Here is a 23388-nt window from a genome sequence, read left to right as displayed (position 1 = left end):
ATGCTTTCGAACCCCCTTTTCCTCTGGGATGTGGCACTCTTCCCAGAGTGGGCTTTCTTCATGGCAGGTAAAAGGTCTATGCGGTGGTGGAAGGGAGTGGGCCTGCTAGTTTCTTCGTCTAAACCCTGTGCTGTGTTGGTGGTGGTGCAGGACCCTGCTGGGTCGGAAGAGATGGTGAGTAGGGGCCTGGGAACCTAACAACTAATGGGAAAGGATTTCCCATTAGTTTCTTGCCAGTGCTGAAGATAGAGTCTTGTCTTTTTCTTTTCTTTAAATGAAACTAAGGCTAGAGCTAGTTTATTATCTACAATGTAATATTGATTTTTGTTTGTGAGGTGGAGTATTAACAGATTAGAATGGCTGCTGGCAGTTCTCAGCTGCTTCATTGAATTTAAATGAATCAAGGGATAGCTATTAAGATGTACTTGAGATTTGTAGGCTAAATCAGACCTTCCTGCCTTGGTTGGTTTTGACCAGATTCACTGTTTTGCTCTGTGGCATCAAGGCAGAAAATACACAGAATCTTATAGCCTTTTCCCTCCTATTTACAAAACCAACGCCTATTAAAAAATGCACAGGTGAGAGGTGTTAAGACATCCTCTGCAACAGAGTGCAGCTTGCCTTTTTCCCTCTGCCAGGAGCTTTTGGATTGAAACTGTTGACTGACATAGCCCAAGCTAGCAGATGGTACTCATACATCAAATGTCCAAATGCAAGCTTGTTCAGAGGTAGCAAATGCCTAACAGGCTGAATTTTACAAAGACAAAGAATGTGAATAATGACCTTGAGGGATTAGGGATGGTCCCGAGAAAGGAAGCACACTCCACACCAGGTTTGCCCCTTCATATGCTGTGTTACCTGCGTTGGCCTCCTGGCCAACATGGTAAAATCCCGTCTCTACTAAAAATACAAAACATTAGCCAGGTGTTGTGGCAGGCGCTTGTAATCCCAGCAACTCAGGAGGCTAAAGCAGGAGAATCACTTGAACCTGGGAGCTGGAGGTTGCAGTGAGCCTAGATCGTGCCATTGCACTGCAGCCTGGGCAATAAGAGTGAAACTCCATTCCAAAAAACAAACAAAAAAAGATGCCGTGTTACCATGCTCACTGTACACTGTATCTGGAGGCTAGTTCCATTTTCAATGAAATTTGCTTTCTTCCCTCCCTGCCTTACCCTGTCTCTCGTTCCTTCCTCCAGTACTTCCTCTAATCTAGTATATGAATTAGAAGTAAATAATATTAATGGCCACACTACTATTTGGCCTAGTGTGTTTGCTATGAACAAACACGTGTTGGTGATAATTGAGTGGCCTGGAAGGAACCATCTTCTCTTTTTATGGCTCTGATTCTAGGACCCCAGGACTGAATTGTTTCAAGGACAGATAGAGCTAGGAAAGGCAGTTATTAGTAGAAAATGAGACCAAAGAAAAAAAGTAAAAAAAAAAAAGCCAGATTCGGTGAGGTTATCATTATCTTGGAATTAATAAATGCTAATATTGAGTCTTGAAATGGCTCTTTTTTATTATACAGCCTGATTTATTGTTGATTGGTTTTTCATGGCCTAATTGATGATGATGACCTTTTTGGGTGACTAGAAAGCAAATAAACTTCATTGCTGTTTGGTATGCTCACTCTGACTCCACTGATACAGAGCGCAGTTGGCTCCAGTTTGAGGCCTTTGTTTTTTATGAGTTCAAGTTAGATGGCAGTTAATAATTTGTAAACTAGATAGAACAGAATCCTACATAAATTCTGGAGAGAGAAGCCCTTATTAGAGGCTTTCTCAGTCTTAATAGGAGAGATGAACTTCTTCATAGGGATAGCAACCTTAAGGGAGGATTCTGGCAAAGACCTTAGGAAAGACCCATCAGCAGAAGAGTTTGAGATATCCTGCTTTCTGGAAACATACCTGATCAAGGCTAAGGTTTAGAGAGCATTTGGCTCTAAATAGCCTCCCCGCAACCCCACCCCCGCCCCGCCCCACCCCAAGTGTGTGGGAGCATAAATACATTTACATCTGTTATCTTAGAACTTAACCACACTGTAGTGTAAACACTAAAGAACAACGTGAAGTTTTTGAACAGAATTGTTTTAGTTGGCATAAAAAGTAGTTCAGAGTATTATTTGTAGTTTTGAAGAGTGAAATCTTTTAAAATTTTATATTATTTATTTGTTTTTTAAAATAGTGATGGGTCTCCTGTGTTGACCAGGCTGGTCTCAAACTCCTAGCCTTAAGCAGTCCTCCCATCTTGACCTCCAATTTTTGCCTTTTTTTTTTTTTTGAGTTGGAGTCTTGCTCTGTTGCCAGGCTGGAGTGCAGTGGCGCGATCTCAGCTCACTGCAACCTCCAACTCCCAGGTTAAAGCGATTCTCCTGCCTCAGCCTCCTGAGTCACTAGGATTACAGGTGCCCACCACCACGCCCAGCTAATTTTTGAATTTTTAGTAGAGACGGATTTCACCATGTTGGCCAGGATGGTCTCAATCTCTTGACCTCGTGATCCACCCGCCTCAGCCTCCCAAAGTGCTGAGATTACAGGCATGAGCCACCACGCTTGGCCAATTTTTGCTTTTTAAAATGTAACTAACCTGCACATGTACTGGCCTTCAAATTTTATTTTTAATTATGATAAAATACATATAGCAAAATTTTACCATCTTAACCATGTTTAAGTTCAGTAGTATTAAGTATATTCACATTGTTGTACAACCAATCTCCAGAACTTTTTCGTCTTATAAAACTGAAATTCTGTATCCATTAAACAACATCTCCCCACTTCCTCCTCTGCCAGCCCATGGTAATCTTCATTCTCCTTTCTGTTTCTATGAATTTGGCTACTTTAGATACCTCTTGTAAGTGGAATCATACAGTATTTGTCTTTATGTGACTAGTCAGCTTATTTCACTTAGCATAATGTCCTCAAGGTTCATCCATGTAGTAGCATGTGACAGGATTTCCTTCCTTTTAAGGCTGAATAATATTCCCTTGTATTTGTCCATTCATCTGTCAGTGGACACTTGGGTTGCTTCCACCTCTTGGCTATTGTCCGAAATGCCGCTGTGAACATGGGTGTACAAATATCTTTTTGAGACCCTGCTTTCAATTCTTTTGTATATATACCCAGAAGTGGGATTGGAGGATTATATGGTAGTTCTATTTTTAACTTTTTGAGAACCTTCCATACCAGTTGTGCCATTTTACAATCTTGCCAATAGTGCACAAAAGCTGTAATCTCTGTACAACTTTGCCCACACTTCTTTTCTTCTTCTTTTTTATTGTAGTCATCCTAATGGATGTGGGGGTGATATCTCCTTGTGGTTTTAATTGCATTTTCCTAATAACTAGTGATGTTGAGCATCTTTCCATGTGCTTGTTGCCCATTTGTATATCTTTTTGGAGAATTGTCTCTTCAAGTCTTTTGCCCATTTTTTAAAAAATGTAATTTAATTTTAAGTTCCAGGATACATGTGCAGGACTTGCAGGTTTGTTAACTATAGGTAAATGTGTGCCATGCTTATTTGCTGCACCTGTCAACCTAGGTGTTAACTCCCACATGCATTAGCTATTTATCCTGATGCTCTCCCTCTTCCTGCCCCCTGCCCCCTGCCCCCTGCCAGGACCCAGTGTGTGTTATTCCCTTCTCTGTGTCCATGTGTTCTCATTGTTCAGGTCCCACTTATAAGTAAGAACATGCAGTGTTTGGTTTTCTGTTCCTGTGTTAGTTGGCTGAGGATAATGGCTTCTAGCTCCATTCATGTCCCTGCAAAGGACATGATCTCATTTCTTTTTATGGGTGCATAGTATTCCACGGTGTATATGTACCACATTTTTTTAGTCCAGTCTATCATTGATGGGCATTTGGGTTGATTCTATGTCTTTACTATTGTGAATAGTGCTGCAGTGAACATATGTGTGCATGTATCTTTATAAAAGAATGATTTATATTCCTTTGGGTATATACCCAGTAATGGCATTGCTGGGTCAACTGGTATTTCTGGTTCTAGGTCTTTGAGGAATTGCCACACTGTCTTCCACAATAGTTGAACTAATTTATATTCCCACCAACAGTGTAAAAGCCTTCCTATTTCTCCACAGTCTCACCAGCATCTGTTTTCTCTTGACTTTTTAATAATTGCCATCTGACTGGCATGAGATGATGTCTCATTGTGGTTTTGATTTGCATTTCTCTAATGATCAGTGATGTTTAGCTGTTTTTCATATGTTTTTTGGCTGCATAAATGTCTTCTTTTGAGAAGTGTCTGTTCATGTCCTTTGCCCACTTTTTAATGGGGTTGTTTTTTTCTTGTACATTTGTTTAAGTTCCTTGTAGATTCTGGATATTAGACCTTTGTCAGATGGATAGATTACAAAAATTTTCTCCCATTCTGTAGGTTGCCTGTTCACTCTGATGATAGTTTATTTTGCTGTGCAGAAGCTCTTTAGTTTAATGAGATTCCATTTGTCAGTTTTTGCTTTTGTTGCAATTGCTTTTAACGTTTTCATCATGAAATCTTTGTGCCTATGTCATGAATCGTATTGCCTAGATTTTCTTCTAGGATTTTTATAGTTTTTGGGTTTTCCATTTAAGTCTTTAATCCATCTTGAGTTAATTTTTGTATAAGGTGTCAAGTTGTTTGTTATTAATGAGTTCTTTACATTTTCTGGATATTAACCCCTTATCAGATAAATGATTTGCAGATATTTTCTTTCCCTCCATAGGCCACCTGCATTTCTTGGCTCATGCTCCTTGCTCTCATTACTCTAATGTCTGCTTCTGTTTCACATCGCCTTCTCTGAGTTTCTGTCTTCCTTTTATCTTTTAAGGGCTCTTGTGATTACACTGGGCCCACCCAGGCAATCCAGGATAATCTTTCCATCTCAATCATATCTGCAAAATCTCTGTTGCCATGGGAAGTAACAGATTCACAGGTTTTAGGGACTAGGATGTGTCTCTGAGTGGGGGAGGGGAGGAGCATTACCTGCGTACCACGTCCCTCATCTCCCCTGCCTGCCTTCATGGGAACTAGACTTACCTCTTTAGTGACTTAAGTCAATTTGGACTGTTCCTCATGTTTTCTTTTCCTTTCCAACCTTCCATCTGGTCCTGTTGTTTCATTGTTTTCCTTCTCTTTCCATCTGCCTTTTCTTGGTAGCTCCACATCCACTCCCTCTAGTTTAGGCATTTCTTACCTCATGCTTAGGCTGCCAGAATAGCCTTAAAACTGGTCTGCTTGCCTGTGATTCTCCCTATAGATATTTTATTTTATTTTATTTTTATTTTATCTTATGAGATGGAGTCTCACTCTGTTGCCCAGGCTGGAGTGCAGTGGCCCAATCTCGGCTTACTGCAACCTCCTTCTCCCAGTTTCAAGCGATTTTTGTGCCTTAGCCTCCTGAGTAGCTTGAATTATAGGCATGCGCCACCAGGTCCAGTTAATTTTTGTATTTTTAATAGAGATGAGGTTTTGCCATGTTGGCCAGGCTGGTCTCGAACTCCTGACTTCAAGGGATCCACCCACCTCAGCCTCCCAAAGTGCTGGGATTACAGGCGTGAGCCACCGTGCTTTGACTCCCTGTAGATATTTTAAACTCATCTTGATGCATACTTGTAAAAACAAGTCTATACCTGATAATTCCATTATCTGAAGTCTTTGTTTTTCTGTCATATTCTATTTCTGCTGGTCCTTTGTCTTGTTTCCTCGTCTGCTTGGTTACCTTTGGTTATGTGCTTACCATTCCTTGTATTTGAGAAAGTATTTCTAGGAATAACTTGAGGCTTTGGGTGAAAGTGCTTTGCTTTCATGGAGAGAATTTCTTCTGCCAGGTCCCTGGAGGTATTGCTGGTCCAAGACCACCTTGAAAGAAGCTCATGGTTGAGATTCCCTGGTTCTTTCAGAGGAGGCAAACCTAGGCCTCCAGTCTAAGTGAGGCCTGGTTTGCTTCTGGTTCACCTGTTACCTACTAGTTGTAGTCCTTTGGGGTCCCGGCTCCTTGAGGAAGAGTCTCCAGTTGGTGTTCTACACTGGCCAGCCCTGGATGTTGACTTCTGCTCAGGATGCTGTTAAAGTGAAAGGCTGCCAGGTGTGGTGGCTCACGCCTATAATCCCAGCACTTTGGGAGGCCAAGATGGGTGGATCACAAGGTCAGGGGTTCAAGACTAGCCTGGCCAATATGGTGAAACCCCATTTCTACTAAAAATACAAAAATTAGCCGGGTGTGGTGGCGGGCACCTGTAGTCCCGGCTACTTGGGAGCCCGAGGCAGGAGAATCACTTGAACCCAGGAGGTGGAGGTTGCAATGAGCCAAGATTGTGCTACTGCACTCCAGCCTGGGTGACAGAGCAAGACTCTGTCTTTTTTTTTTTTTTTTTTTTTTTTTTGAGACGGAGTCTCGCTCTGTTGCCCAGGCTGGAGTGCAGTGGTGCAAACTCGGCTCACTGCAAGCTCCGCCTCCCGGGTTCACGCCATTCTCCTGCCTCAGCCTCTCCGAGTAGCTGGGACTACAGGCTCCTGCCACCATGCCCGGCTAATTTTTTTTTGTATTTTTAGTAGAGACGGGGTTTCACCGTGGTCTCGATCTCCTGACCTCGTGATCCACCCGCTTCGGCCTCCCAAAGTGCTGGGATTACAAGCGTGAGCCACCGCGCCCGGCCCAAGACTCTGTCTTTAAAAAAAAAAAAAAAAAAAAGTGAAAGTGTCCTTTGCCAGACTAGGCTAGGCCAGTGCTTGAGGGCAAGGTGGCTTCTCTAGAGCTCATACCTCGGGGTTCCTGTTTTCTTTAGTTTCTGCACTGTTATTCCTTGCTCAGTTCTTGAAGCTTCAAAGCCTTTCAGACTTTTTTTTTTTTTTCCCTCGAGACAGAGTCTCACTCTGTCACCCAAGCTGGGGTGCAGTGCCACAATCTCAGCTCACTGAAACCTCTGCTTCATGGGTTCAAGCAATTCTTCTGCCTCAGCCTCCCTAGTAGCTGGGATTACAGGTGTGAGCCAACGTGCCCAGCCATTCAGAAATTTTTTTTCAATGTATTCCTTGTTAGTTGTGTTCAGCAGAATTGTGGGCCTGATAATGGAGCCTGCCTTCCCAGACACCAGACTCCAGACCTGTTTTTCCATGTTGCCTCTGCCACCCTCATCCATTCTGGGATGGGACGTGATTAATTTTGCGTACCACTTTGATCATGTCATACTTTTGTTTAAACACCTCTCTAGCATGAAATCATACCTATGGGAGCCTGGCGACAACATGAGCCACAGCCCCCCTTCCCATCACAAGGCTTGGAGGGGTCAGTGTTAAAACTCGAGGGCTTTGTAGTCTGCTGGAACTATGGGAAAAAGAGACTATTGAGAAGGAAGCTTTCTTTTTTGGCCTTTCAGTTCCTGAGGGCTCGAGAGAAGCTTGTCTCTTTTTTTGAGCCTGGGTATGATTGAGTTTGAGGAGTAGAGGGCAGGAGGCTAACCATTTTATATGGTACCAGATTGTCAGATGGATAATGAGACCTTTCATTTCTCAGTGCGGCCAGTCACATGCTGCTGGTTGAGAACTGAGGTCTTAGCTTGTAAGCGAGCTGTCCATGACGGAGCACAGAGGGCAGGTACAAAGGCTGGGACAAAGCAGGAATAAAGACCGTGTGTGGCATGTTTGAAAAGGCACCCTGCCGCGGCAGAAGGGCATCGGGCCTCAGTGTCAGGAAGCCCATGTTGTCAGTGCTGTGCCCTTGGACAAACCATGTAGTCTTCCTGGGCGTCAGTCAAGTCCTTCCTCTTGGCCTTGGCTGTCCTGCATGGCTGTGGCTGTGGGAGGGTCGGCTCAGTTGGCCTTAGCAGCCAGTCATTGGGAGGACAGAGAGAAAAGGGAACTTGAAGTGGTCCCCAGGAGGAGGCAGAGGCAGTGACCACTTGATAGGTTGTCTAGAGCCCAAACCATGGTCTCTGGTTCTAGCACACTCAACTACCCAGCAGTCTGGGGCCTGGAAGCAGCCTTTGTTTATCTAGCCTAATCCCCTCATTTTGCAGATGACCAAACAGAAGCCTGGACATTTTCTTGTATTTAAAGAGCAGTAGTGATGCTCCAGCCTCGTGTGGCTTATTTTAGTAAAAATCTAGAGAAGTGGAGCCAGGCTTTGGTTAGTGTGGGTTTGGGGGCATTTACTATGAACCTCTGAGGCTACTGTCTGAGTGAGCCCTGGAGGACAATAACAACAGTGAGCCAGAGCCTACCCCCATCTGGCCACCTGACTGACACCCAGCTCTCCCTGGGGCCCACCTTCCGCTCTCTGCCCAGTCTGATCAGAAGTCACTTTACCTGGCCAGTCAGGGGGCCCAAATGTGTGGAGGATTAGGCAAGCAGGACCCTGGTGACCTCCACACAAAAAATAACTCTGCTTCCTGAGCAGGTGCCAGCCTTTTGTTCCCTGGGGCCTGGCCTGACTGCTGAGACCGCAGGCTTCTGAACGCATTGCTGTTTTCACCCTTTGGCGCTAGGCTGGGCCTGACTTTGCCCTTGGATTTCCAGGCCTTCTTACCCTCAACTGCAGATGGGCCTCTCCACTCTTGCCTTGGTTCCTGAAGGACCGATTCACTCTGTTCAACCTCAAAATCATGCACTTTGTACTTGGACTTGTGCCCACAGTTACCTTCATTTACAGCCACCACTGTGGGTGAAGCAGCCTCAGAACAGCAGAGCCTTACATATCATCCTTTTATGTTATGAAAGCAACTTAAATGAGTTTTTCAGCCCACTGAGAATTATCAAATACCAAACTTTCTTTTTAAATTACCTCTATAATTTTCTTTTTAAATTGCCCTTATAAAACTAGATGATGGTTAAATGAAAAACATATGTTGCTTCTGATATTTTTCTTAGTAAGCCTACAAACTCCTTAGCTTAAGATAACAGGGAAGGATTGTCCTGGACCCGAGGCTGTGTTTTTCTGGCTGCTGCCAGTTCCTGGATTTAAATTGCTTTGTTGGTGGATAGAGATCATTCCCTTTTCCTGGGTTCAGGATAGGAAAGCCTGAGGGTCACAAATGAGCCTGGACAGAACTGTGTGTGAAAGTTTTTATGAGTAACTTCTCTCAGATATTTGATACTGAAATTGTGTAGTTTCAGCTTGAGTCCATGTTGCGGCTGGGCCCTTGAATGTAATTCTTGTCATCCTTGGAATATTTCCTCCTTCTAGTGATCCAGGATCACTGTTTCCCAAACCCCCCATTCCCCTACCCATTTTATGATTTCTCTTGTTGGCAATATCAGTTGCCAGCATTTTGAACCTGAATATTTAGCAGAAGGCTTAAATTAGGAGCTCTTCAAATTAAAGAAATAAGGAAGCCACATAATGTTGATTGCGGTAGATTACTTGTAAGTGTATTGTGTTGGATTCGATACAGTCACTTGTAAACATAAACATGTAGCATTTTAAATTTGGAAAGGACTGTAAATCTAGCTCCATTTTACAGACCAAGATACTGAGACATTGAGAGGCCCTGGCTTGTTCAAAGTCCCACAGAGTCAGCTGTAGAAAGACAAGTACTAGAAGCCCTATGTCCTGGGCCCAAGCTGGGTGCTCTTTCCACTGCCCCACGATGCCCCTCTTGTCTCAATGGCCTCCCACTGCTCCCCACACTCACCCTCTGTCCTGGAAACAGAATAGAGCCAGGTGGCTGCACACACCATGCCCATTGCCATCTTTATGCCCTTATCCCTTCCCTCTGCCTAATCATGCTCATCCCACTACAACTCACCCATCAGTTCCAAAGACCCATTTGGTGTCCCACCTCCCCCACTGGTGTCATCCTCCTCAGAATTCCTGAAGTGTGCCCTGTGTCTTGGCTCCTTTTACATGGTCTCTGTCCAGGTGTGGTCTTAATTTTTACATAGTTAGGGCTAGTGCCCAGTAAATGGGCCATGAGTGAATAAAGAGAGATGACTGTCCCATGTTACAAGGTGGGCGTGGCATCTTGTTTTGCTGCCCAGCTTTTCAGGCTTCTGACTTCATTCCAGCTAAGCTCCAGAAAGGAGCAATCAGCTATTAAGCTCCAAAAGGGCAGAAAGCATAGCTTCCACGTCTCTCACCACAGTCCTTGGTAGAGTTCTTGGTTGGGGGTGGGTTACAGCAGTGATACTTCATTTTCCTGACACGTGAATCTTGCATTCAGTTTAAAATATGTTTACTTTATCCTGACACCTCAGAACGTGGCCATGTCTTCATGGCTGCCTAAATACTCTGGTCTTATGGTACCTACCATTTGAGGAGGCCAACAGGTCATGGTAATTAGTTTACAGATTTCCGCATTTGGATACCTTGCTACTTATTTGCAATAGCAGGAAGTTGGGAGATGCAGGCCAAATAATTGTTAGGATTGCTGTGAAAATTGCAGTGAACGCAATACCCCTCCTTGGTTAGCTTGTTACAGCTAGAAGACCCCTAGTGAAATTTTCGTTCCAAGATCCTCAAACTCAACTCAACAGGATGCTACATTTTATCCTGTTGGACTTCTGAAGCAGTGCTGGTAACATCTATTGTTCAGGTATTTCAAGGCTTAAGATAGAGAATTGTTGGTAGAAATTAACCAGTTAAAAGGGAGGAAACGATTACTCAGATGTTGTGAAATAAGACAGATTGTATGGCATTTATAACGTTGGTTATGTAGTTTGCTCATAAAAGAGAATGCCTAACTGGAATTTAGTGAAAATTAAACCATTAAAACCAGTGAAGTGAAAAACGGTGGACATCTGCCAAGTAAAAGCATAATCACCACTTAAACAGCTTCATCTGTGCTCCTATCTGCGAATGACAGTGTCTCCTGTGGAAAAACTGCTCTCTGACTTCTGGTTTTCTCACTGTTTTCACAGAGCCTGAGCCCTTGTGAAGCCGGCAATGACAAGTCTGTATGGTCGCCATGCCGAGAAAACCACTGACATGCCAAAACCATCAGCCCCTAAAGTGCACGTGCAGAGGTCCGTGTCCCGAGATACCATCGCCATTCACTTCTCGGCATCCGGCGAGGAGGAGGAGGAAGAGGAGGAGGAGTTCAGGGAGTACTTTGAGGAGGGGCTGGATGACCAAAGCATTGTAACAGGGCTGGAAGCCAAGGAAGACCTCTATCTTGAACCCCAGGTTGGCCATGACCCTGCCGGCCCTGCTGCCTCGCCTGTCCTGGCAGATGGACTGTCCGTGTCCCAGGCCCCTGCCATTTTGCCCGTCTCCAAGAACACTGTAAAGCTGTTGGAGTCCCCTGTTCCAGCAGCACAAGTATTAAGTACAGTGCCATTGGCTCTGTCCCCAGGGTCGTCTTCGTCAGGGCCCTTAGCTAGCTCTCCCAGTGTGTCATCCCTTTCTGAGCAGAAAACCAGTTCTTCCTCCCCATTGTCCTCTCCTTCTAAGTCTCCCATCCTCTCATCCAGTGCCTCAACCTCCACCCTTTCCAGTGCAAAACCCTTCATGAGCCTTGTGAAGTCCCTGTCGACTGAGGTGGAGCCAAAAGAATCCCCACAGCCCCCAAGGCACAGGCACTTGATGAAGACATTAGTCAAGTCTCTGTCCACGGACACTTCCCGGCAGGAGGCGGATACAGTGTCCTATAAGCCACCTGATTCCAAACTGAACTTACACCTGTTCAAGCAGTTCACACAACCCCGAAACACAGGTGGAGATTCCAAAACTGCACCTTCTTCCCCACTGACTTCTCCCTCTGATACTCGTTCCTTTTTTAAAGTGCCCGAAATGGAGGCTAAAATTGAAGATACTAAACGACGCCTTTCAGAAGTCATTTATGAGCCTTTTCAGCTCCTTAGTAAAATTATAGGGGAAGAAAGTGGCAGCCATAGGCCCAAAGCCTTATCTTCAAGTGCTTCAGAACTCTCCAATCTGTCCAGCTTGAACGGGCACTTGGAAAGCAATAACAACTACAGCATCAAGGAGGAGGAGTGTGATTCTGAGGGGGATGGCTACGGAAGTGATTCCAACATCCCCAAAAGTGACCACCCAAAGTCCACTGATGAGCCCGCAAGAGAGATGGAACTGAAAAGTTCCCAGGGGAGCAGTCTGAAGGATTTAGGCCTGAAGACAAGTTCTCTAGTTCTGGAGAAATGTTCTTTGTCTGCCTTAGTGAGCAAAGAAGATGAAGAGTTTTGTGAACTGTACACTGAGGACTTCGATTTGGAAATGGAGGGGGAGAGTAAAGTTGATAAGCTCGCTGATATTCCTCTCAAGCCAGAGGTGCTCGCGGAAGATGGTGTGGTCCTTGACAGTGAGGACGAGGCGGACTCAGCCGTGCAGCACCCGGAATTGCCAGTGAAGACGTTGGGCTTCTTTATAATGTGTGTCTATGTGTACCTCATCCTCCCCCTCCCCCACTACGTGAGTGGACTCTTTCTGGGAATTGGCCTTGGATTCATGACTGCAGTTTGCGTGATTTGGTTTTTTACACCATCAAGTGCTCATAAATATCACAAGTTACATAAAAACCTACGACACTGGAACACAAGATCTCTGGATATCAAAGAACCTGAAATACTGAAGGTAAGCCTCTTCCCGGGAGCTGGCTAGTACACACACTTCTCACATACAGCTGTATTTTAGATCTGACTTGTTTTTTGGTTAGCTGTTAAAGATTTTTGCACAAGCCGTGTTTTTTAAGACCTTGGGGCCACTTCATTCTCCAGGCACCCAATCAACTGATCTGGTAAACCTCATTCTAACCCGAGCTTTGCAGATTCACAAAGTGGTTTCTGAAAGATCTCTGTGACTCTAGAGAGTAGTGTTTGCATCAATTCCTGTTCTGGTCTGTCTCTAAACTTGCTTGGAATGTGCTACTTGCTGAGCATTTGTAATGGCTGAATCTGTTAGGGTTCACTATTCTCGAGACCTTGAAGAAGGGTTAAATACTCCCGGAATTGCAAGAGGAGGGAAGGAAGAAGAGAAGGCAAATTAATGTCAGCTGTTGGCCCCTGCTGGTGCTCCTCTTTCCTCTGTACAGTGGGGAATGGGATGGAGAAAGAGATGTCACCTTTCACTGCATATCAGATGTCAGGCTTTTGGGCCTCCTGAGGGGTACCTGGGACAATTCATTGGGAAGCAGGAAGAAACATTCATCTAGCTGTCTAATCTGTCGATTGAGATGGAGTCTCACTATGTTGCCCAGGCTGGTCTCAAACTTCTGGGCTCAAGTGATCCTCCTGCTTCAGCCTTCCAAAGTGCTGGGATTACAGGTGTGAGCTGCTGTGTTCAGCCTAGAACTTCTATTTATTATTATTTTTTTGCACATTAAAATTTCTGGTTGTGTGTATACACACTATAAAAGTACAATTAGAGCTTATATAGTTTGTAAGTTATATATACACACACATTTATGTACAGTATCCAAGGGGGTGTTGGTTTCAGGACCCCCCACGGATACCAAAATCCATGAATGTTTAAGTCCCTTATGTAAAATGGCATAGTGTTTGTATTAATATATAACCTATGCTCATTCTCCTGTATACTTTTAAATCATCTCTAGATTACTTATAATACTTAATATAATGTGAATGGTTATTATGCTGTATTTTTAAATTTGTATCTTTTTTACTGTTGGATTGTTATTTATTTTTTTTTTTTAATTTCATATTTTCAATCCAAGGTTGATTGAATCCATGGATACAGAGGGCTGACTGTATATGTTTTTAGAGATAAGGTGGAGAGCCAGAAAAGTTTAGAGACCACTGCTTTATAAAAGTTATCTAATTCAGCTTCACAACCATCCAGGAGTTTGATGCTTTCAATTTTACACATGAGGAGATTCAGGCTCTGAGAGAGGTAGTCATTGTCCAAGGTTTCTTGCTACTTAATAAGTAATAGAGGCCGGGCATGGTGGCTCACGCCTGTAATTCCAGCACTTTTGGAGGCTGAGGGAGGCAGATCACTTGAGGTCAGGAGTTCAAGACCAGCCTGGCCAACATGGTGAAACCCTGTCTCTACTAAAAATACAATAATTAGCTGGGCTTGGTGGCGTGCACCTGTAATCTCAGCTACTTGGGAGGCTGAGGCAGGAGAATTGCTTGGGCCTGGGGGCTGAGGCTGCAGTGAGCTGAGATTGCACCACTGCACTCCAGCCTGGGTGACAGAGTGAGACTCTGTCTCAAAAATAATAATAATAATAATAAAATAAGTAATAGAGGTAGGCTTTGGAGCCTTTGTGTGTCCTCTTCCTGCTTTTCCTATGACACCTCTCTGCAGAAAGTTCACGCCTAGACCTGCCTGGAGAATTCCTTGTGTTACAGGAGATGTATGAAAAGGAAAACTTGGTTTCCCTGAAGCAATTTTGAACCTTAATTATTGGTTTTAATCTTTAGCTTTTCAAGTTCAAAGCTTGTTTGGCTTCTTGGTTAAATTAAAGGTATTATTTGCCCATCTATTTAAATGAGAATGCTCTAAAAATGGCAGCATGATCTCTCTTTATTGAAAAAAAAAAAAAAAAAAAAAAAAACAGGGATTGGGGAGAACTCTTTTAGGATCCAAAATAATATTTGTTTTTAAATTTCATTGACTTTTTTCCTTGTTCAAAGGAAATACATGGTTAATGTTTTAAAAACAAAGGAAACCCAAAGAAAAAAAAAATTTGATCACACTAGTGGAAGGGAATTACAGTTAATGATTTGGTGTATATCCTAGTTTTTTGGGTTTTTAAAATTTCTGCATATATGAAGATATACATCACATACATGCCTACTCACCCACTCTTTTTGTTTTGATTTAATAGGATCATATATTTTGCAGTCTGACCTTTTTTCTTTCTTTCACATGGCAATATGTTATGACACTTTCTTCTTTAAGAGAAGCTGATGTTGAATCTTGTGGATGTGACACCCTTAAGCTTAGCGTTAATAAATGAAGTGGAGCAAAAATGACTCACACGTGGTTGCTAAGCTTTTTTTGATAGGGTGGTGCAGTGACTACCTGAAATACATGCCCTCCAAGTAAGTTAGTGCTAACTTTAGCAAGGAAAAATTGTGCTTATATTAACTCCAGTACCTAATGACTGACTGTGGCATTCGGTTTAAACTGGTTTGAGCACTGACTTGTCTTAGGAAGATTTTAATTTTAATCCAGTCAATCTTTAGTGTTTTTTTCCTACTCTCTTCTCACATGTAAATTATTTAGTGTCAATCCAATCACTGCAATGTGTCAAGAGTTTACTGGCCGGGCGCGGTGGCTCAAGCCTGTAATCCCAGCACTTTGGGAGGCCGAGGCGGGCGGATCACAAGGTCAGGAGATCGAGACCATCCAGGCTAACACGGTGAAACCCCGTCTCTACTAAAAATACAAAAAATTAGCCGGGCGTGTTGGTGGGCGCCTGTAGTCCCAGCTACTCGGGAGGCTGAGGCAGGAGAATGGCGTGAACCCGGGAGGTGGAGCTTGCAGTGAGCCGAGATCGTGCCACTGCACTCCACCCTGGGGGACAGAGCAAGACTCCGTCTCAAAAAAAAAAAAAAAAAAAAAGAGTTTACTAACTACACAGGGTGCCGATGGAATGGGATTTTAATGTTATGGCACAGCCTGATTGCTTTGATCCGATCACTGGAAGAATAAAGGCAACACTATGATGCTGAGCACTGCAGTGGGCTAAGTGTTGGGTGTATTATCTCATTCAATCCTCGTCACAACTCTGTTCAGTTAGCGTATATGTGCTCTTGCAGATGGAGGCCCACAGAAGTTAAGTTATTGCCCAAGGTCACACAGCTAGTGCGTCGTGGAGCCTTGTAGGACAGTGTTTTCTTTTAAGGAAAGTGTTTTGCCCACAGTGGCTCGGATAAATGTATTTGAATTTTCCTTGTAGAGAACAAGTACTTTAATGCTTTCATAGACTGACACCCCTAATCCAAGCAAATTGTCATAGACTAAGCATTTATTCTTCCTTATTGCTGTTTGGACAACTCTGATCACTTTGGTAATTCTTTTTTCATTCTTATCCTTAACTTGTTTAGAATGGTTTCATTACTAAAGAGAAAAGTATATTTTAGCCTGAAGTCTTTTGTTGGGTATGCAGTGTTGTGTTTAGAAACTGGGCTGAATGCATTCTCTATTTAGAAAAGGGACACTACTATGAATTAGAAGGATATGCTGTCTGTTACAAGCTAATTTCAAATGCAAATGTTCTTTGGACTTAGTTAATTTTACTGAATGGGAGATTATACTCTTGGGAACCATTTTTAAACTATAGTACTTTAAAACATTTAGCAGCGTTGACATTAACTTTAGGACCCAAGTTTATTGTTAATATTCCATAAGCTTCATGAATGCATAGGCCCTGTCCATCTTGTTCATCTTGTATCCTCAACACCTGCCACGTATTAGGTATGTGATAGGTAATTGTTGGCTGAATGGATGGGTAGATGAATGAAGGAGTGAGATTTTATCAGAAAATTTGAGCAGTAAGTTGGTATTGACCCTGTCATCTCCTGGTGACGTTGCTTTTTAAAAGAAATCCCTAGCTGGGCATGGTGGCCCACACCTGTAATCCCAGAGCTTTGGGAGGCTGAGGCAGAAGGATCACCTGAAGCCAGGAGTTTGAGACCAGCCTGGGCAACATAGCAAGATCCCATCTCTACAGAAAATTTAAAATAATTAGCCAGGTATGGTGGTGCATGCATGTGGTCCCAGCTACTCAGGAGGGTGAGGTGGGAGGATCACTTGAGTCCAGGAGTTTGAAGCTACAGTGAGCCATGATAACACCACTACACTCCAGCCTGGGTGACAGAATGAGACTCTGTCTCTAAAAAAATAAAATAAATCCTTGATACTTGCTTTAAAAAAGAATAGGGTTTGATAGGAGTGATCTTTTAAGAAAATGAAAATAATTACTAAAAAGTAAAGCTTTTGGTTGGGTGTGGTAGCTCACCCCTGTAATCCCAGCACTTTGGAAGGCCAAGGCAGAGGCTTGCTTGAGGCCAGGAGTTCAAGACCAGCCTGGGCAACATAGTGGGACCACCATGTCTATAAAAGTTTTATTTAAAAAGCCAGGTGTGGTGGCACAGCCTGCAGTCCTAGCCACTCGAGAGGCTGAGGCAGGAAGATCGCTTGAGCTCAGGGGGTCAAGGCTGCACTGAGCCGTGATCATGCCACTGCACTCCAGCCTGGGCAATAGAGTGTGACCCTGTCTCAAAAAAAAAAAAAAAAAAAACAGTAAAGCTTTTCCTAAGCTTTTTTTCTGAAAGTGGACAAGCCAAGACAGTCCATCTTTAACAGGATTTGAAGCTTGACATTTGTTGCTTAGAAATCGACTGGTGACAAGTCTGCTCTCTTGTGACCAGTGCTCACGCAGTGCTGCCCTCCTGAATGCAAAGGGAGTAGTAGAAAGGCAAATACTGGCTGGGCACGGTGGCTCACGCCTGTAATCCCAGCACTTTGGGAGGCCGAGGCAGGCGGATCACGAGGTCAGGAGATCGAGACCATCCTGGCTAACACAGTGAGATCCTGTCTCTACTAAAAATACAAAAAAATTAGCTGGGCATGGTGGTGGGTGCCCTATAGTCCCAGCTAGCTGTGAGGCTGAGGCAGGAGAATGGCGTGAACCTGGGAGGCAGAGCTTGCAGTGAGCTGCGATCGTGCCACTGCCCTCCAGCCTGAGTGACAGAATGAGACTCCGTCCCAAAAAAAAGGCAAAAAAAAAGGCAAATACTAAGTGGAGGATTGGAGAAATGGGCAGTGATGAGTTCCAGATTTCCACTCTGCCTCCAGGTTGATGGCTTTAAAGTGATGTAGGAGATAGGCCTTGGTTTCTTTATAAAACAGGCCTGTGAACTTGTTTCTAGGGCAAGCCAAAAGAGCTACTTCTTGAAAATGTTTGATTTCAGGGGATAAGTGAGTTTGAATTATTTTGTGTACATCTGATCTAATTTAGTTGGTATTTACAGAAGATGGTGCAGTTCTTGAGGGAAGGTACGGAAGGAAGCCTTTTTTTTAAAAAGCTCACCAATATGGGAGACTATAATACCTGCCTGCGACCAAGATCTCTAGGACAGGCCCAGCCGGGGACCGAGATCCCACATACTTTATGCCCTAAGAGGACTCCATATATGAGCTGTGAACCAGTCAGGCAGCGAGCTGGGTGCTCAGGGACTGTTTTAGGAGACCATGTGGTTTTGAACCTCTGAGCCATGTAAGTTCTCACTGATGGGTCCAGGAACTGCTTGCAGCCAGACTGGACTGAGTCCTGCACCTTTACTGGTTCCATGAACAGTTCAAGGAGCATTGCAGTTTTTCTTCTGGGTAATGTCACATGATGAGGAAAGAATGGAGAAAAGGAACGCTTTTGTGTACCTTATCAGGGTCCTCACTGCGGACATATGTACTTATATATGACGCTGCAGCAGTGATGCATTTATGGGATGACAAACCAAAAAGACCAATTTGCAGCCAAGTAGTAGCTAATCTCAAAGACTGTTGTGTGGTTGTCTAGGCCCTATGGTACTCCGCTGTCTCCCCCTCTGAACCCATTTGATCAGCAGCTGTACTGTCTGGAATATAAGTAAAAAAGAGGCCGGGTGTGGTGGCTCACGCCTGTAATCCCAGCACTTTAGGAGAACGAGGTGGGTGGATCATGTGAGGTCAGGAGTTCAAGACCAGCCTGGCCAACATGGTGGAACCCCCTTCTCTACTAAAAATACAAAATTAGCCGGGTGTGGTGGGGCATGCCTGTAATCCTAGTTACTTGGGAGGCTGAGGCAGGAGAATTGCTTGAACCTGGGAGGTGGAGGTTGCAGTGAGCTGAGATCGCACCACTGCACTCTTGTTGCCTGGGCAACAAGAACGAAACTCCGTCTCAAAAAAAAAAAAAAAAAGTAAGACCTCTATGTGGCCAAAGAGCTGTCACAAAGTCCACAGAAGAATTCTTAGGACCTCCTCCAAAGCTTGCTTGTTCTTAGTATTTTGGAGTTCATAGCTGATGAGAAGCAGCAAATAGGAGAAAGGTTGCTACAGGCATTCAACAGGAAGTGGCATGTGAATGCGTGAAAGCAAAGGCCAATACCAAAATGTGAGAAGAAGCTCACAGGACTTAGAGCATGGTGGGCTGGCCAGGTTAGCTCAAGGCAGAGAGCCTCGTGTATGCCACAGACCAAGGGCATCCCTGTAGTGACACCCCCTGTGTGGTAGCCTTCTGGAGTTCTTATGTTGGGTGACTGGCTAGATGCCCTAAGCTGGGGACCTTGGGAAAGGGTGGGTTTGGGCATGGGGAAAATGGGGCATTTAGAGTCAGCAAACTGCACTTGGCATGTTGGCTTAGCCAAATCAGATGGTCCCTTGCCCAGGATTATTTTTAATTCAGAGCCATTCCTGTTGCACACTAACTTTCTGCATGTTTATAATGAAAAGCTTCCTGAAGATTTCATATAATGGTCTTAGATTTATGTTTGAGTATATGACTCTGATGCAATTTTGAATTGTATTCATGAGCAAATTCTTTATCTCAGATTTATAAACCACTAGCAGAACACAGCAGTAGCATATTGGTTTCCAGAGTGATAATCCATCTCTTTTTTAAAGATACGGACTGCAAGTTTGACTAAAATTATATTTAGGCCATGGCAGAAACTAATAGAAATGAATTTTGGAGAACTTTTTTTTCTTTAGATTGTGTCACATTTAGATATTTAATAAGAGGGATAGGTTTTAAAAATAGGTTCCCTGAATATAGGCTTTGGTTTTGATCTATAAAAGAATAATTTTGGGGGGAGGACATGATCAATTTTGAGAAGAAATTCCAATTTGTAAATTTAATCTCAATTTCTTGAAATTCTTTCAAGAAATTAGAGTAAGCAAGTCTTTAGGAGAAAATGGCCATTACATGCAGCCCAAAGAGACTTGGATTGCTTTTTTTGGTCTCTTATAACTTAGAATAAGGACAAGAAATTTGAGTGCATTTCTTTCGACATTATACTTTACTGAAAATATCCTGCCCCTATAATGGGTTCCTGATTTTTTATGTATGGTCTTTATAAACATGGCTATTTCCCAGTGCCCCTTGTTGTAGAATAGTTTTCAGATGAGATGTTTGTTTGTTTGTATGTTTGTTTGTTTTGCCTCGCTCTGTCGCTCAGGCTAGAGTGCAGTGGCACGATCTTGGCTCACTGCAACCTCTGCCTCCCGGGTTCAGGCAGTTCTCCTGCCTCAGCCTCCAGAGTAGCTGGGATTACATGTGTGCACCACCATGCCCAGCTAATCAGTGAGATATTTTGATGCAGGCAGCCCTCACTTACTAGAAGGTACCCCTTGTGTTGAAGTTGGAGAGGCAGCTGTGTGCAACATGCTTCCTGAATTCCATAGGAACAATATGGTTAAGGATGTCAGGTAGTCCCAAAATGACTTTTTTGAACTTTCATTTTTAAACTATTTATTGATGAAAATATTAAATACAGGCAAAAGTAGAGGCAATAGTAAAATGAACCCCCCATGTGCCTGACACCCAGTTTCAACAATTGTTAACCTTTTGCCAGTTTTTCACTCAATTCATTAACTTATGGCATGGCTGAATTGTAATTCTGGTTACCTATATATAAGTACAGTTTCTAGCATCCTGAAAATGCCTCCTGAACTCTGTAAGAAAAGTACCAAAAACATCGAAGATTCTTATTGTAATTGTTCAATAATTAGCTGTTAAGAAGAGGTTTGCTGTACTCCAAAGGTAAGTTTGCCAGCAAGATGGTTCTAGGGCATGAGCGTGTTTTTGTGTGGGTGCCCAGGCCGTAGTTGTTGACTCACTGTTTTCATTCCATTACTTCTTGCAGTGGTGTTCAAATGGGTTGCAGAAGACACTAATCAAGAAGAAAATAGTAAAGTTTCTGTCTGTATCAGTCTTTGCTCTTTCTAGCTAAGAAAGTAAATAAGCCTTGCTGATATTTAACATACAGATGACCACATATCGACTTTTGGCCGAAAACCTTGGAAATTATCAGTAAGACTCTGAAATACAGATTTACACTCAGGATCATCAACAGTGATTCTCACCTTGAGTGTATGTATTGTGCCTTAAGGTGTCAGCTGAAGATAGTACAAAGCTGTCATACTGGAAAAACTAAAAATTATCAAAAGGATAATTATTTCATCTTTTGCTCTTTATTTCTATTCTGTACTTTATATAAAAGCTGTATATATTGGAACATGTGTATAACTTTTAAGTAAAGGTTTGTATTTGTACATACCCAAAAAGTTGTTTGATAGAATGCGTGATCTGAAAAGTGACAGAGGCTGCTAATTTATTTGCTTGCTGATCTATTTATCTTACAATTTTAACCCTTGTTAATATGATTTAATGTTTATCATGTATTAACGTAACTCAGACCTTGGTCATTTCAGTGGTTCATCTGAGATCATTTTACCTTTCTAATTTGAATCCACGTTATCTCCTATTCTATTACTGTCTGTCAGTGCCTTATAATTTCAAAAATGTTCTGTGGCCACCTGAGTTTGGGGGATTCTGCACTGGAGGATAGGAGAGCAGGATAAAGCTGTGGCTTTAGCCCTGACTCCAGTGCTTCTAGTGGCATTGCTGGGAAGGTGACCTTGAAGCAGGCAGTTGGAGGATGTGGACGGTATTAATGGCACTTCCCTCCCCTAATGGGCTTTCTTTCTTTTCTTTTTTTAATGTTCTTTAGTGTCTTTGAGCAGCATTTATTTTGAACGTTGATTCTCTGCTTAAGGCTATCATTTATAGTATGAATTCTGGATGTCTGTGGGTCTGCTTGTCTTTCATGGGTAAAATCAAATTTGTGTCTCAGGACCTATAAAGTTTATGAGACTGTCCCGCCCCTGCCATATTCTTAAACTCCATGATCTATGATGCTGTGTTTATGATACCGATGATGCCAGTTCTAAACCGTTAATACATCAAAAAAGGTTTAGGCCTGGTAAAGACAAAATCCTGCTTATGTTTTAGTTTTGGAGACAGAGAGTAATTACCTTTTTATGTGCTTCAGAGATGATTTTCAACAGGAGTGGCCTCAGGCCCTGGCTCTATTCTTGTATATGGGATTTGCTCCTTCCCTGATACACTTGAAGGAATGATACAGGGATCTGAATGACAGGTGGGCTGAAATGCCAGCACAGCCACATGTCAGCAGGGTGAAAACATGCTGCATTGTTACTGCTGTCAGACAGGCACGCAGTGCCTGAATTCTCATCACTTCCTCGGGCTATAGGGCTGGCACTTTTCTCTAGTCAGCTCAGCATCAAGCTGAGCAATAGAGCATTGGCCTTGAACTTCTGATTGACACTGTAACTGAAAGCACGGTAGTAGTTCTTCCAGACTTTATTATTTTGCAAAAGGTTAATTGTAGCTTTTAATCTTTTAAAATATTAAATGGCCCCTTTATAGATTGTGGTTTTATACTTTCAGCCATACGTGTCTTCTAAATCCAGCAGAGAATTGAGAGAAACCCCTGACCTTTTACAAATGCCATCACAGGACCAGTCTGTGGGCCAGACAGCTGCAGCCTGGCTGACTGGGTCATTGTCCCCACGGGGTGCACTGTGTCCATTTTAACAGCTCCAGCTTCAGAAAGAAACAAAGCTTGTCTGAGTCGCTTTAGTGTGGGTTGAGAGCATCTCTGAGTGTTTTCGGTTGAGCTGTTGAAATGGAATGTTGCTATCTATATGCCGTATCTCTCTATACCCATTCCCATGTCTCATAACAAGGTTGGATGAATACTTTACTTGGTAAGAAATTCAGGGTTAAGAATTTTAGAACAGCTGAGCACTGGGTAGTTGGGCACTATATGGAGAACAGGGTGAAGACCTTGGAGTTGCTGTGCTTCTCTCAAGATTTGACAATTGCTGAAATCTGAAAATTTCATTTGCAGCTTAATCCAGGGACTTGGTCAGATCCTGGGTGGGGGGAAATGGCTGATTAATGGTATGAAAAGGTGATTAGGTTTGCACTGGGAAATTGCTTTCTGCAAGAGCAACCTGGTTTCAGGTCAATAAGAGTGTGAGGGGGCAGAATTAGGGAGGCTTGGAGGAAAGTTGTGCCTCAGCCTCTTGTCCTGAGCCTTCCTAAGGCCAGTCTGCAACCTGGTTCCTGACAATGGGGTCAAGTAGCAACTCCTGTGATCCTCTCAAGATTTCCTATCAAAGCCTGTAATGTTCTGGAAAGAGCCTTAGATAGGGGGCAGGAAACATGGGCTCCAGTCACAATACCCCTCTCTGCTCTAGATAAGACTTAGCTCATCCGATTTCTGTCCTGAAAATCTTTGGTTTCTGGGGTTATTTTCTTGTTCTGTGCTAATTTGTGCATTTTTACCTTGGTTTTTCTTTTTGAGAAGAGTGACCAAGTCTTCTAAGTAACCTCGACAGCTCCTTGCACTTATTAGGGCGTTAGCTTCTTCCTTTGCTTGTTCATCTCACGCAGCTAGCACTGT

General features: G+C 43.3%; 1 protein-coding gene across 2 annotated transcripts in view; it reads left to right on the top strand.

Moving 5' to 3' along the window:
* TEX2 (testis expressed 2) overlaps positions 1–23388 on the top strand; it is a 119692-nt gene that overhangs the window by 41149 nt on the left and 55155 nt on the right. For both annotated transcript variants that reach the window (XM_030799868.1, XM_003262636.4), the window contains exon 2: positions 10849–12517. In XM_030799868.1, coding sequence (XP_030655728.1) covers positions 10874–12517 — 1644 coding nt within the window. In that variant the 5' untranslated portion in view covers positions 10849–10873. The remainder of the gene's footprint in view (positions 1–10848; positions 12518–23388) is intronic.

Source organism: Nomascus leucogenys, chromosome 19 (assembly GCF_006542625.1).
Source record: "Nomascus leucogenys isolate Asia chromosome 19, Asia_NLE_v1, whole genome shotgun sequence".
NCBI classification, from domain to species: Eukaryota; Metazoa; Chordata; class Mammalia; order Primates; family Hylobatidae; genus Nomascus; species Nomascus leucogenys.
This window is presented reverse-complemented; position numbering and strand designations above follow the sequence as displayed.